General features: G+C 39.4%; 1 protein-coding gene across 1 annotated transcript in view; it reads left to right on the top strand.

Annotated features, from left to right (window-relative positions):
* The first annotated feature begins 7 nt into the window (after nucleotides 1-7).
* Nucleotides 8-15887, top strand: part of OSGIN2 (oxidative stress induced growth inhibitor family member 2) — a 29100-nt gene continuing 13220 nt past the window's right edge. The window contains exons 1-2 of the mRNA XM_040261117.1: nucleotides 8-127; nucleotides 7886-8040. Of these exons, the coding sequence (XP_040117051.1) occupies nucleotides 84-127; nucleotides 7886-8040 (199 nt within the window). The 5' untranslated portion in view covers nucleotides 8-83. The remainder of the gene's footprint in view (nucleotides 128-7885; nucleotides 8041-15887) is intronic.

The following is a 15887-nucleotide window of genomic DNA, read 5'->3' as shown; positions in this document are numbered from 1 at the left end:
CCCGCGCGGCCCGGCGGGCGCCGCGACCCGGCCACCCCGCCGCGGGAGGCGGTCGCGCTCGGGCGCCCGGGGCGCCGCCACCGATGCCCGTGTGGTGCTGCCGCTGCTCCCTGGCCGCTCATTTCAGGTGACTTCTCGGGCGGGGGCGGGTGGGCTGCGCCAGGCCGGGCCGCGCGGGCGGGGACTCGGGGGCGACTCTGAGGGGGACGCCGAGGCCGCCCCGCTCGGCCGCGGTTCCCGCCTCGGCTCCTCGGGCCCCTCCGGCGTCCGCTCCTCCTCGCCCCGGGCCGTGCGGGTCACAGGACGGCGCGGCCCCGAGCCGGGCGGCCTCTACGAAGCGAGACTTAACGAGAGAGCGAAGTTTCAGTGAAGGCTTCTGAGGTACCCTCGCCCTGACATCTTAAAGATTTTTTTTTCTTTTTACTGTAAAATCATTCTGATAACCTAAGTTACTGGGTTGAAGGGAGGCAGGGACTTATGTTTAAAATGTGATGCTCTAGGTATACAGATAGGTTTCTGACTTTTAAGATGTTCGTCCTTGTTAAGTCACGTATATCATGGAAATTTAACACCCACCTTAACTTTTTTATTTTCTGTAAAAAAAAAAAAAAACAAAACACACCAACTCTGATAACCTAAGTTACTGGGTTGAAGGGAGGCAGGGAGTTAATGTTTCAAATGTGATGCTCTAGGTACAAATAAGTTTCTGACTTTTAAGATGTTAGTCCATGTAAGTCAGGCATGTCGTAGAAATTTGAAACGTGAAACGATTCTTGACCTACATTATGGGGACCGTTTTTAGGGATGATACAGATGATACGTTTTAAAATGAAAGTGAATGCACGAGGTCTAGCACAGTTGGCTAACGTCTCATTCAGTTATAGAAAGACCTAAAACAACTGGAAACTAGTTTTAACCTTGTCCGAAAGACAAGTTAAACTTAACGAAGACTTTCATAAAATGCTTTGCTTTACATATACGCAAATGTGCTAGGATGATGATAAGCAAAACTTCTTTTGTAAAATATGAGATTCTGATCGAGTTAATGGGATGCATATATAGACTTTAGATGGATCATGAACTTGAATGTAAAGAATGGTACCAGGCATTTTCACTCAACCAAAATCTATGTTCTTCAATTGTGAACATAAGTAGTAAATCACAGCAGTATTTGTGACTTGGTCATCAGTAGAAATCACATATATTTTCATGCCATACTGGTTGTTGCAGATACCTAGAAATACTGTTTATTTCTTCAAGATTACAGTAGTTATTTTGCATCACTATACTGGTTATTTAATATAGTGGAGGAGTACATAAAGACATATTCCAAGTTTACTTTTTAGTTTCCTTGTAAATCCTATTATGTGTTTAATAATAATATTCAAAGAAGAGGTCCAGAGGCTTCACCAAATTGCAAAAGTCGGGTGTTAGGCACAGGGAAAACTCAGAATTCCTGTTGTAATAGCTCAGTAATCCAGGTTTGCCCACCTTCTCAGTGAGTTTTGTAGGAGTCTCTAAATTTTGGATATTAGAAATTATTTTATGTAAAAACTGCTGAATTTTAAATGCTAGGCAGGTTTGTTACCTGCCTGACATTTATTTGAGAATCAGATACCCTTTGGAGAACTCTAGAAAACAAATTCTCCTAGTGAAAACTTGTTAGACTGAAGCCCTTGAGAAAATTATATGCCTTTTAGAAGGTACTGTCCGAAAACCTTTTGACACCTTTTTAATACAGTTGAATTCTAAGGACATGGCGTGGGATTCATAGCCATTCAATTAACTCTAGGTAGTGGATATCGTATGCTTACCTCTTTGTACAGAAATTTGGAGGAGATGAAAACAGGGTATTTGCTGTAGTTTGATCTTCAGAGATAAAACAAGCCTGCTAACCAAAGGATAAAAATTGTGGTTGATAAACCATATTTTCATTGCATAAACAGCTCTAATATAAAAATTTTTTAAGAAAATATTTAATATTTAAAATATTTCCTTAGGAAAAGGTTTATAATTTACTAATACTATTTTTTGCAGGGAGCAATTTCATTAGGAATGCATTTTAAAACCAATTGTGATAAAGTCTACTTTTTGGATCTTGTCTTTTATTTGAAAGGACTTAAGGACTGTGAGAAAGTTGTCTCCTAACTTTCCGAGGAAGAAAACCTCCCATACTTCCTATTCTGGAAGATAACGAGTACCTTCATTTGTGACTTTAAAACCTTCTTTTGGGCTCCCCTAGTGGTTCAGATGGTAAAGATTCTGCCTGCAATGCATGAGACCCTGGATTCCATCCCTGGTTGGGAAAAATCCCCTCGAAAAAGGAATGGCTACCCACTCTAGTAATTCCCTGAACAGAGGAGCTTGGTGAACTACAGTCTGTGGGGCTGCAAAGAGTTGGACACAACTGAGGGACTAACACTTAGCAGTTTTTCTTATGGTAGTATCAATTTGGTAACAATCTAAGCTTATGCTTCCAAAGGTTAAACTCAGGTAGTAAAACGTTTCATTTTAGTTTGAATGATCATTTAGAAAATTATTGCTAGATATGAGAAGTCTTTTGTTACTCAGACATTATACCTGTGCCATCCTTTTAATTTGTTTGGAGATTTTGAATCATAATGTTTCAAAAACAAAACATGGAAGGCATGTAAAATCATCTTAAATTTCAAATAGTCGTCTAACTTGTGGGACTAGTGGGAGTATAAGGTGGTACACACTTGGGAAACACTTTGCTGAGTCTTCAAGATGTTAAACATAGGGGCCAGCCGTTGCATGCACTTCTAAGAACATACCTGAGAGAAATAACATACGTTCATATGAAGGTTTATATACAAATGTTCATAGAGTATTTGTAATAGCTAAAAAGTGAAAATCATCCAGTTACTCATCAGCTCATGAATGAATAAACCAAATGTGTTATATTTAAACAGTGGAATATTATTTAGGCCTAGAAAGAAATGAAGTACCAATACATCGTACAACATGGGTGAACCTTGCGGTCATGCTAAGTGGAAGAACTCAGATATAAAAGGCCACGTAATGGATGAGGGTTCCATTTATTTGAAATTTCCGGCATAGGCACGTGCAGTAAGACAGATTAGTGACTGCCAGTGGCTGCAGGGAGGGAAGAGTGAGGAGTGAGTGCTAATGAGTGCAGAGTCTACTTCTGGGATGGTAAAATTTCTCTGGAGTTGTTGGTAATGATTGCAAAACCTTGTTACTATATTTAGAATCCTGAATTGTACACTTTAAAAGAGTGAATTTTGAATTTTCCTGGTGGTCCATTGGTTAAGAACGTGCATTTACTACAGAGGGCACAAGTTCGAACCCTGTTAGGGAACTGTGATCCACATGCTGTATGACTTGGCAAAAAAATAAATAAAAGAGTGAAATTTGTGATATTTGTGAATTATATCTCATTAAAGGTCTTAAAAAAAAAAAGTATTTCCAAGTTCCCTCTATTTCAGTTCAGTCGCTCAGTTGTGTCTGACTCTTTGCAGCCCCATGGACAGAAGCAAACCAAACTAACCTGTCCTTCACTATCTCCTGGAGTTTGTTTAAATTCATGTCCATTGAGCTGATGATGTCATCCAACCATCTCATCCTTTTTCACCTCCTTTTCCCCCTGCCCTCAATCTTGCCCAGCATCAGGGTCTTCCAGTGAGTCAGCTCTTGACATCAGGTGGCCAAAGTATTGGGGTTTCAACTTTAGCCTCAGTCCATCCAATGAATATTCAGGGTTCATTTCCTTTGGATTGATTGGTTTGATCTTCCTGCTTGATCCCCTTGATCAGGGGACTCTCAAAAGTCTTCTCCAGCACCACAATTCAAAAGCATTAGTTCTTTGGTGTTCAGCCTTCTTTATGGTCCAACTTTTACATCTGTACATGACTACTGGAAAAACCACAGCTTTGATTATACAGACCTTTGTGGGCAAAATGATGTTTCTGCCCTTTAACATGCTGTCTAGGTTTGTTACAGCGTTCCTTCCAAGTAGCAAACATCTTTGAATTTCATGGCTGCAGTCACCATCCACAGTGATCTTAGAACCTACAAAAATAAATTCTGTCAGTGTTTCCATTTTTTCCTCATTTATTTGCCATGAAATGGTGAGACCAAGTGCCCTGATCTTCATTTTTTGAATGTTGAGTTTTAAGCCAGCTCTTTCACTCTCCTCTTTCACCTTCATCAAGATGCTCTTAAGTTCCTCTTCAATTCTGCCATTGTGGTGATATCATCTGCATATTTGAAGTTACTGATATTTCTCCTGGCACTCCTCATTCCAGTTTGTGATTCATCCTGCCGAGCATTTCACAAGATGTACTCTGCATGTAAGTTAAATAAACAGGATGACAATAGACAGCCTTGAAGTACTCCTTTCCCTATTTTGAACTAGTTTGTTGTTCCATGTCCAGTTCTAACTGTTGCTTCTTGACCTGCATACAGATTTCTTAGGAGGCAGGTAAGGTGGTTTGGTATTCCCATTTCTTTAAAAATTTTCCACAGTTTGTTGTGATCCACAGTCAAAGGTTTTAGCACAATGAAACAGAAGTAGATGTTCTGAAATTCACTTGCTTTTTCTATGATCCATTGGTTGTTGGCAATTTGATCTCTGGTTCCTCTGCCTTTTCTAAATTCAGCTTGTACATCTGAAAGTTCACATACTGTTGAAGCCTGACTTGAAGGATTTTGAGCATTACCTTTCTAACGTGAAATGAGTGCAATTGTGCAATAGTTTGAACATTATTTGGCATTGTCTTTCTTTGGGAATGGAATGAAAACTGACCTTTTCCAATCCTGTGGCCACTGCTGAATTTTCCAAGTTTGCTGACATTTTGAGTGCAGCACTTTAACAGCATCATCTTTTAGGATTTTAAATAGCTCAGCAGGATCTCCATCACCTCCACTAGCTTTGTTTGTAGTAATGCTTCCTAAAGCCCACTTGACTTCCCACTCCAGGATGCCTGGCTCTAGGTGAGTGACTACACTATCGCGCTTGTGGTCACTAAGACCTTTTTTGTTTAGTTCTTCTGTGTATTCCTGCCACCTCTTCTTAATATCTTCCGCTTCTGTCAGGTTCATGCCATTTCTGTCCTTTATTGTTCCCATCTTTGCATGAATGTTCCCTTGTTATCCCTAATTTTCTTGAAGAGATCTCTAATCTTTCCCATTCTATTGTTTTCCTCTATTTCTTTGCATTGTTCCCTTAAGAAGGCTTTCTTATTTGTTATTCTTTGAAACTCTGCATTCAGATTGGTATGTCTTTTCTTTGATCCCCCAAATCGTATGTAATTATTTTATATTGTTCATCATGTTCCCATTTTGTCTTGCAACTCTTTTATTTTTTGTCTCCCTATTGGTTGTGAAAACTGATTACTATCTTTTACTATTGTGATTATGTAACTGTTACTCACTTAATAACATTGTATCATGATTTGTCAACAGAAAGTTGATAGAATTCTATATCATCAAACCTGCCATTTAGTGGAAAAACCTGTAATCACTTTTTAAAATCTAAATGCATATCAGAATTATCTTGGAAGTTTTTGAAAAATACAAATGCCCAGATACTGCTTTTTTTCTCCAAAGCCCCAGATATGTTCTGATAAGTAGCTTTGTTTAAAAATTACTGGACTATATGATGATCCTTTATTTTTATCTAGTTTGCTTCACTTCTTGTATTTCATTCAGTTTTCCCACGATTTCATTTAGTTTGTTTTCCAGTTTTGCCATTCCATCTTTTTTTTTAAATGTTCTTTCTCAAACCTTTATCAAGCATAGTAGAAAATCTTTTAAATAGTATGTAATATATATTTTTTAAAACATGAATTTTTGCCTAACTGAAAAATTTATGACATTTTGATTCCACTTGTTTGACTTAGTGTGAATTGAATGCTAGAGTTCTAATTTTAAAGAAACAGATATGCAAAAAGACCCAAAGGTTAACTGTATAGCACAGGGAACTATAGTGAATATCTTGTAACAACCTATAATAGAAAATAATCTCAAAAATAATTTATGTGTATATGTAAACTGAATGACTCTGCACCAGAAACATTGTAAGTCAAGAATACTTCAATAAAGTATATATATTAAGAAAAAAGAGGCATACAAAGGAAGCTGAGGCACCTGTCCTTGACACACATTTAGAAGTATGAGGAACAAGCCCAAGTATAATTCACTCATGTTGAGTTCAGTCGGCAAGCAAGAAGTTGTCAAGCAGAAGGCAAGATAGCTAGTACATCTGGATCTGATCAATGGTAAGAGATGAAGTGATCTGAAAGGGATGGTTGATCTTAAGTTGTTTCTTCCAGGGGCAGCCTTGCAGTGTAAGGAGTAGCCATATTAAATGAAGTCTGTTCTGGCCAAAATGGGCCAATGTATTGATAGGGAAGTCCAATTATTGGGGGAAGGAAAGCTGTTAGTATATCCTGGGGAACTCTGCCCTTTCCGAGGGTAGTTTGGGAAATTGGAGGGTTATAGGAAGGAGAAATTATTGCTCTCTGCCTAATTCTTTGCATTTGTCTTCCTCCCCTAGGATCAGTAAGTCTTGTGAAATAACTGATTGATTCCCATGTTTGTCATTTGGGGAATAGTAGTAACCACACTCACCCGCTAGTCAGTACTCAGGTTAACTTTCAGATAATTGGCCTGTTTTTAACTCAGGAATTCTATTTTGAAGTAATCTCTTGTATAATGCAGAACATTAACTGTGCTCAGAGGATGCTCCATTTATTGCATGAACGTGTCAAAATGCCAAAACTAGTTTATCAGGAAGCAGTTGGGAAAGAAGGTAGATTGGAAATCAACATTAAGATCTTTGCACTTTTCAGTATCTCTGAGAATAAGATGTATAAACCTTATTGTTTAGCCAAAACTCACAACTTGTAATATATAAGTTCAGTAACTTTTCTTTATAATACTGTATGTAGCTATCTTGTTCCACACGAAAAGTGGAAGTGTTAGTTGTTCAGTCCTGTCCAACTCTTTGTAACCCCTTGGACTATAGCCCACCAGACTCCTCTATCCATGGAATTATCCAGACAAGAATACTAGAGTGGATTGCCATTCCCTTTTCCAGGGTATCTTCCCAACCCAGGGATCAAACCTGGGTCTCTCACATTGAAGGTAGATTCTTTACTGTCTGAGCTTCCAGGAAAGCCTAGGTATATATATACTGCCTCTAATGCACACACCTTTTTATTAATGAGGGGGAAAAAAAAAGTGAAGGAGACACTTTCCAGTCCTGGGAGATCTCAGAGAATTGTAAAAATGCCTAATAGAGTCCTGTGTCTTTGGTCATTAAAAATAGCTTCTTATTTAAAACTTGCCTTCAAGTCATTAAAGAGACAGCAGCTAAAGTCAGCCCTCCATATCCACAGGTTCTACATCCACGGGTTCAACCAACTGCAGATGGGAAATATTTGAGAAAGAAAAAGTTCAAAAAGCAAAATTTGAATTTGCTGCATGAAGATAACTGCATACATAGCATTTATATTGTATTAGGTGATACAGTTAATCTAGAGACAGTTTAGATTCTGAGAGTGAGTGTAGGTAGCTTATATGCAAATAATATGCCATTTTACAAAAGGGACTTAAGGATCCATGGATTTTGGTATTTGGGGGTTGAGGGTGGGGTTCTGGAACCAACCCCCACTGGATAGCAAGGGACCATTGTATTTAGGATTTCTGAGAAAGTGGTGTACATTGACATGTAGCTAAGCTAATTTGAAAGCATTAATCAGAAGGATTTCCTTTCCTCCTTTTATGGAACTGTTGAATATTTTGTGGCCTAAATAAAAAGTGAATAGAGACAGATTTTTATAAAGGCTATATTGACTATATATCTGTTGTTTTTTGTTCCATGTTTTTCTTTTAAAAGAAGCTACAGTGACACTGAAACTGAAGGAGAGATTTTTAATTCATTAGTGCAATATTTTGGTGATAATTTGGGACAAAAAGTTAAAGCTATGCCATTAGTTGAAGAAACTTCTTTACTTGAAGATTCATCAGTGACTTTGCCTGTAGTAGTAATAGGTAAGTTTTATTGCCTTTTATCTCTTAAAATTACAGTTATAACCCTTACTACTTTTATAAATGTATGGTTATAGCACAAATCCATAGGATTGTATTGAAAAGTATTCTTAGGTTGCCTGATAACAAATAACCAAGTCTTTGGAGAGAGGAATTGGTTTATTTGACATTAGATTCTGTATTAGAGTGAAACAGTTTTTCATTGAAGGGCTGAGATTGCTCTATTATTTTAAAACATCAGTAGTCTACCAGGTATGTTACTTATATGACAGTGTCATGATCATGATGATAATCAGTGTTATTAGAACCCTGCAGAGAGGATTACTATGTATGTTATTGAATTATGCCTTCGAATCCTATAGCACACTGATATTGTAAAGTATGGACAGACATGGAAACTCAGTAGTTGAGTTAGCTTGTGTAAGTTAGTAGTCAGTACTCAGTAGAACGTTATAGTACTCTACAGTTATGTTTATAATATTTTAACCACCTATTACTATTATATATCCATCCACCTCAACAGATAGGTATATAAGATATTAAAAATTAAGATATTAATAAAACCTGATTACTTCAGAATTATATAATTTTATGGTATTGTTTTATTGCTTATATTTAATTACCTGTTATATATTAGGTTCAACAAAAAGTTCAATCAGATTTTTCCAGAAGATGATGCAAAAAAGCCTGAACAAGATTTTTGGCAAACTCAGTATGTATGTTGTATGTTCAGTCACTCAGTCATCTGTAACTCTTTGCAACCCCACAGACTGTGTAGCCCACCAGGCTCCTCTCTGTCCATGGGATTCTCCAGGCAAGAAGACTGGAGTGGGTTGCCATTTCCTTCTCCAGGGGCTCTTTCTGACCCATGAATCGAACCCGCATCTCCTGCATTGCAGGCAAATTCTTTACTGCTGAGCCATTGGAAACACTCGTTAATGTGGACAAGTACTCTGGTGTGAAGCCAAGCCAAAGGAAGGAATTACAGGACATAATGAACCTTGATGGCATACAACTTCCTTAGTTTCTTTGATGGCCTGTTTCAAAGTTAATGCAGAGGAAAGTTCTGCCCTCTGTCTGGCATTTGGACATCTCTCCCTAGGAGAGGACAGAGGGGAAGGAAAGGGGGGAGGCAAGGGAGTTCCGTACGAGGTTCCCCTGTAAGGGGGCCGATAGAGCATCTGCGGCAGTCCCGTGCTGGAACCCAAACCTCGTGCTCCACTTCCCATCTATGTCCACCTGGTTTTCTATTCTGGATGTCTTGCAGTAGGTAAAGGAAGCATGTCTTCTTCTGGTTAGGCCATAGCAGGGTTACAAAAGGAAAAACTTTCATCTGTACCTACTCACCCACCTCACATTCCCCCAAAACAATTTGTTCCTGTTTTGCCTTAGCAAGCCAAAGAGTGGCTTAACCTCATGTATAGAGGGCCATTGTTCTGGCAGTAGCACCATAATGGGCTAATTTCCTCACTATAGTAATTAGTTCTCTATTGGTAACACATTACCACAAACCTGGTGGCTTTTATAACATACATGTGTTATCTGACTGTTCTATAGAATGGAAGTCCAACACTGCTCTCACTGGGCTAAAATCAAGGCATCAGCTGGGCTGCGTTCCTTTTGGAGGCTCTAGGGTAGATAGAATGTTTCCTGGCTTTTCCAGTTCCTAGAGGCTACTGGTGTGCCTTTGGCTCCTGAACCACTTCTACATCTTCAAAGCTAGCAGTGCTGTTTTTCTTTGAACCTTTCATAGTTACAGTTCCTCCTCACCACAGGTGGGAAAGAGTCTCTGTTTCTAAGGACTTGTGTGATTGGTTTGGGCACACTTGGATAATCCAGGGTACTCTACCCCAGCTCATGGTCCTTAATTTACAAAGTCCTTTTTCTCTGTAACATAACATACTCAGGTTCTTGGTGTTAAGAGTGGAAAATCTTTGGGACTTGAGGTGCATTCTGCTTGTGTGTATATTTCTCTGTGAAGTGCTTGTTTGTATTCTTTTTGTGTGGTCTTTTGAGTGTTACTTCTTTTTGATTCTTTGTCTCAGATACTCAGTTCAGTTCAGTTCAGTTGTTCAGTTGTGTCTGACTCTTTGCGACCCCATGGACCACAGCATGCCCAGCTTCCCCGTCTATCACCAGCTCCCGGAGTTTACTCAGACTCAAGTCCATTGAGTCAGTGATGCCATCCAACCATCTCATCCTCTGTCATTCCCTTCTCTTCCCGCCTTCAATCTTTCCCAGCATCAGGGTCTTTTCAAATGAGTCAGTTCTTTGCATTAGGTGGCCAAAGTTATTGGAGCTTCAGCTTCAGGATCAGTCCTTTCAATGAATATTCAGGGTTGATTTCCTTTAGGATTGACTGGTTTAATCTCCTTGCAATCCAAGGAACTCTAGAGTCTTTTCCAACACCATGGTTTGAAAGCATCAATTCTTTGGCATTCAGCCTTCTATATGGTCCAACCCTCACATCCATACATGACTTCTGGAAAAACCATAACTATGACTATATGGACCTTTGTTGGCAAAATGATGTCTTTGCTTTTTAATATGCTGTCTATGTTGGTCATAGCTTTTCTTTCAAGGAGCAACCATCTTTTCATTTCATGGCTGCAGTCAACTTCCACAGTGATTTTGGAGCCCAAGAAAATAAGTCCATAACTGTTTCCATTTTTTCCCCCAGTCTCTTTGCCATGAAGTGATGGGACCAGATGCCATGATCTTAGTTTTTTGAATGTTGAATTTTAAGCCAGGTTTTTACTCTCCTCTTTCACCTTCATCAGGAGGCTCTTTAGTTCCTCTTCACTTTCTGCCATTAGTGGTGTCATCTGCATATCTGAAGTTATTAATAATTTCTCCTGGCAGTATCGATTGCCACTTGAGCTTCATCCTGCCTGGTGTTTTCACATGATGTACCCTCTATATATAAAGTTAAATAAGCAGCATGACAGTAGACAGCCTTGATGTACTCCTTTCCCAATTTGGAAGCAGTCCTTTGTTCCATGTCTGGTTCTGACTATTGCTTCTTCACCTACATACAGGTTTCACAGGAGGCAGATTAGGTGGTCTGGTATTCCCATTTCTTTAAGAATTTTCCACAGTTTGTTGTGATCCACGCAGTCAGAGGCTTTAGTGTAATCAAGAAAAGAAGTAGGTGTTTTTTTCTGGAATTCCTTTGCTTTTTTATGATCCAGTGGATGTTGGCAGTTTGATTTCTTTCATCTGCCTTTTTTAAGTCCAGCTTGTATATCAGAAGTTCTCTGTTCACATACTGTTTAAGCCTAGCTTAAAGAATTTTGAACATTACCTTGCTAGTATGTGAAATGAGTACAATTTTGTGGTAATATGAACATTATCTGGCATTCCTCTTCTTTGGAATTGGAATGAAAACTGACCTTTTCCAGTCCTGTGGCCACTGCTGAGTTTTCCAAATTTGCTGGCATACTGAGTGCAGCACTTCAACAGCATCATCTTTCAGGATTTGAAACAGCTCAGCTGGAATTCCATCACCTCCACTAGCTTTGTTCGTAGTGATGCTTCCTAAAGCCCACTTGTCCTCCCATTCCAGGATGTCTGGCTCTAGGTAAGTGATCACACCATTGTGGTTATCTGGGTCACAAAGATCTTTTTTGTACAGTTCTTCTGTGTATTCTTGCCACCTCTTCTTAATATCTTCTGCTTCTTTTAGGTCTGTACCATTTCTGTCCTTTTTTGTCCCCATCTTTACATGAAATGTTCCCTTGGTATCTCTAATTTTCTTGAAGGGATCTCTAGTCTTTCACATTCTGTTGTTTCCCTCTATTTCTTGACACTGATCACTGAGGAAGGCTTTCTTATAACGCTCCTTGCTGTCCTTTGGAACTCTGCTTTCAGATGGGTATATCTTCCCTTTTCTCCCTTGCCTTTTGGTTCTCTTTGTTTCTCAGCTATGTGTGAGGCCTCCTCAGACAACCGTTTTGCCTTTTTGCATCTCTTTTTCTTGGGGATGGTTTGCTCAACACCTCCTGTACAACATTACAAACCTCTATCCATAGTTCTTCAGGCACTCTGTCTATCAAATTTAATCCATTAAATCTATTTGTCATTTCTACTGTATAATCATAAGGGATTTGATTTAGGTCATACCTATTCTTTGGAAGGCCTGATGCTAAAGCTGAAACTCCAGTACTTTGGCCACCTCACGCGAAGAGTTGACTCATTGGAAAAGACTCTGATGCTGGGAGGGATTGGGGGCAGGAGAAGGAGATGACAGAGGATGAGATGGCTGGATGGCATCACGGACTCGATGGACGTGAGTTTGAGTGAACTCCGGGAGTTGGTGATGGACAGGGAGGCCTGGTGTACTGCAATTCATGGGGTTGGAAAGAGTCGGACACGACTGAGTGACTAAACTGAACTGAACTGAATGGCCTAGTGGTTTTTCCTACTTTGTTCAATTTAAGTCTGAATTTGGCAGTAAGGAGTTCATGATCTGAGCCACAGTCAGCTCCACAGTTTTTCCATAGTTCATCAGGCACTCTATCTATCATATCTAGTCCCTTAAATATATTTCTCACTTCCACTGTATAATCATAAGGGATTTGATTTAGGTCATACCTGAATGGTCTAGTACTTTTCCCTACTTTCTTGAATTTAAGTCTGAATTTGGCAAGAAGGAGTTCATGATCTGAGCCACAGTCAGCTCTCAGTCTCTTTTTTGCTGACTGTATAGAGCTTCTCCATCTTTGGCTGCGAAGAATATAATCAATCTGATTTCGATATTGACTCTGGTGATGTCCTCGTGTATAGTTGTCTCTTAAGTTGTTGGAAGACAAATGCTTTATCACATATATGCTTTGTAAATATTTTCTCCCAGTCTGTGGCCTGTCTTTTCATTGTCTCAGTGACTTGGCAGAGCAGAAATTTTAAACTTTAATGAAGTACTGCATATCAGTTTTTTCTTTCATAGATCTTGCTTTTGGTCTTAAACATCTAAAAACTCATTACCAAAACCAAGGTCACCTAAATTTTCTCCTACGTTATCTTCCAAAAGTTTTATAATTTAGTGTTTTATATTAGGTCTGATGTCCAACAACACAGGAGATGAGTACATCACCAGAAGGTCAATACCAAAATCAGATTGATTATATTCTTTGTAGCTGAAGATGGAGAAGCTCTATACCATCAGCAAAAACAAAACTGGGAGTTGACTGTGGTTCAGATCATATGCTTCTTATTGCAAAATTCAGACTTAATTTGAAGAACGTAGGGAAAACCACTAGGCCGTTCAGGTATGACCTAAATCAAACCGGTTAATCCTAAAGGAAATCAGTGCTGAATATTCATTGGGAGGACTGATGCTGAAGCTGAAGCTTTAATACTTTGGCCACCTGACACAAAGAGCTGACTCATTAGAAAAGACTCCTATGCTAGGAAGGATTGATTGCAAGAGGAGAAGGGGATGACAGAGAATGAGATGGTTGGATGGCATTACCCACTTAACGATGTGAATTTGAGCAAGCTCTGGGAGTTGGTGATGGACAGAGAGGCCTGGTGTGCTGCGGTTCATGGGATCACAAAGAGTCAGACACAACTGACGTGACTGACATGACTGACTGACTGTATCATTCAGCCTTACTGTAAGCTTGTTACTTCCAGGAGTTTTTTGGTGAATTCTTTTGGACTTTCTGCATAACTACAGCATTTACAAACAAAGACAGTTTTGTTTCTTCCTTCCCAGTCTGTGTACCTTTAATTTCCTTTTCTGGTCTTAATGCATTAGCTAGGATTTCCTTTATGGTATGTGTTGAGTAGGAATGATGAGAAAAGACATACTTGCTTTGATCTTTTAGGGGGAAAAACTCCCTAAATTCTCATCATTAAGTATCATGTTAGCTATTGGATTTTTGTTGATAACTCTTTAACAAGTTAAGTTCCCCTTTGTTGCTCGTTGAAAGTCTTTACATGAATATTCAGTTCAGTTCAGTCGCTCAGTTCTGTCCGACTCTTTGCAACCCCCTGAACCGCAGCATGCCAGGCCTCCATGTCCATCACCAATTCCTGGAGTCTGCCCAAACTCATGTCCATCGAGTCGGTAATGCCATCCAACCATCTCATCCTCTGTCGTCCCCTTCTCCTCCTGCCCTCAATCTTTCCTAGCATCAGGGTCTTTTCAAATGAGTCAGCTCTTTGCATCAGGTGGCCAAAGTATTGGAGTTTCAACTTCAACATCAGACCTTCCAATGAACACCCAGGATTGATCTCCTTTAGGATCTCCTTGCAGTCCAACGGACTCTCAAGAGTCTTCTCCAATACCACAGTTCAAAAGCATCAATTCTTCGGCACTTAGCTTTCTTTATAGTTCAACTCTCACATCCATACATGACCACTGGAAAAACCATAGCCTTGACTAGATGGACCTTTGTTGGCAAAGTAATGTCTCTGCTTTTTAATATGCTGTCTAGGTTGGTCATAACTTTCCTTCCAAGGAGTAAGTGTCTTTTAATTTCATGGCTGCAATCACCATCTGCAGTGATTTTGGAGCCCCGAAAAATAAAGTCAGCCACTGTTGCCACTGTTTCCCCATCTCTTTGCCATGATCTTAGTTTTCTGAATGGTGAGCTTTAAGCCAACTTTTTCACTTTCCTCTTTCACTTTCATCAAGAGGCTCTTTAGTTCTTCTTCACTCTGTGCCATAAGGGTAGTGTCATCTGCATATCTGAGGTTATTGATATTTCTCCCAGCAATCTTGATTCCAGCTTGTGCTTCTTCCAGCCCAGTGTTTCTCATGATGTACTCTGCATATAAGTTAAATAAGCAGGGTGACAGTATGTAGCCTTGACATACTCCTTTTCCTATTTGGAACCAGTCCGTTGTTCCATGTCCAGTCATAACTTTTGCATCCTGACCTGCATATAGGTTTCTCAAGAGGCAGGTCAGGTGGTCTAGTATTCCCATCTCTTTCATAATTTTCCACAGTTTATTGTGATCCACACAGTCAAAGTCTTTGGCATAGTCAATAAAACAGAGATAGATGTTTTTCTGGGACTCTCTTGCTTTTTTGATGATCCAGCGGATGTTGGCAATTTGATCTCTGGTTCCTCTGCCTTTTCTAAAACCAGCTTGAACATTTGGAAGTTCATGGTTCACGTACTGCTGAAGCCTGGCTTGCAGAATTTTAAGCATTACTTTACTAGCGTGTGAGATGAGTGCAGTTGTGTGGTAGTTTGAGCATAGGTATTGGATTTTGTCAAATGCTTTTTCTGTTCTGTTGGTATTATGATTTTACTTTTTTAGTTTTGTCTTTCATTTCATTCAAGGAAATTAGCTCTTTTCCTCAGTATTTGTAATTTTAAAAGTTTTCATGAAGTAAAATTATTTATATTTTCCTTTCTTTTGAGGTTTGTGTCATACTTAAAGGCTTCCTACTAGAGCATTATATGTAGAAATATTTCTCTCTTTTCTGATATCATGATTTTACTTTTCATATGTACATCTTTGAGTTTATTTTATTTGGGGCAAAATATTAGGCAAGGATCAGAATTTTCCCTGATGGCTAAAAGTTGTCCCAGGTGGATTAAATTTTTGGTCAGTTAGTCAGTCAGTTCATTCGCTCAGTCGTGTCCAACTCTTTGCAACAGCATGGAGATAATAGAGAAGTGGCAATCCAGACTAAAGGAACCATAGAAATCAAAGTATTCACAGGGCTCAACAACAAAAGCCAGTTTCCAGTGTTGTTTTAGGTAAAGGAGATACAAATACAGGAGGGAAGTTGTTAGCAGGTGGGCCTTAGAAGACGGTTGAGAGCAGAATGTGGAGAGCTCTTGATAGTCAGAAACAGACAGTGACGGGCTTTAGAACAGGTTGGTTAATAC

The sequence above is a fragment of the Oryx dammah genome, unplaced genomic scaffold (assembly GCF_014754425.2).
Source record: "Oryx dammah isolate SB20612 unplaced genomic scaffold, SCBI_Odam_1.1 HiC_scaffold_19, whole genome shotgun sequence".
In the NCBI taxonomy this organism is placed as follows: domain Eukaryota; kingdom Metazoa; phylum Chordata; class Mammalia; order Artiodactyla; family Bovidae; genus Oryx; species Oryx dammah.
This window is presented reverse-complemented; position numbering and strand designations above follow the sequence as displayed.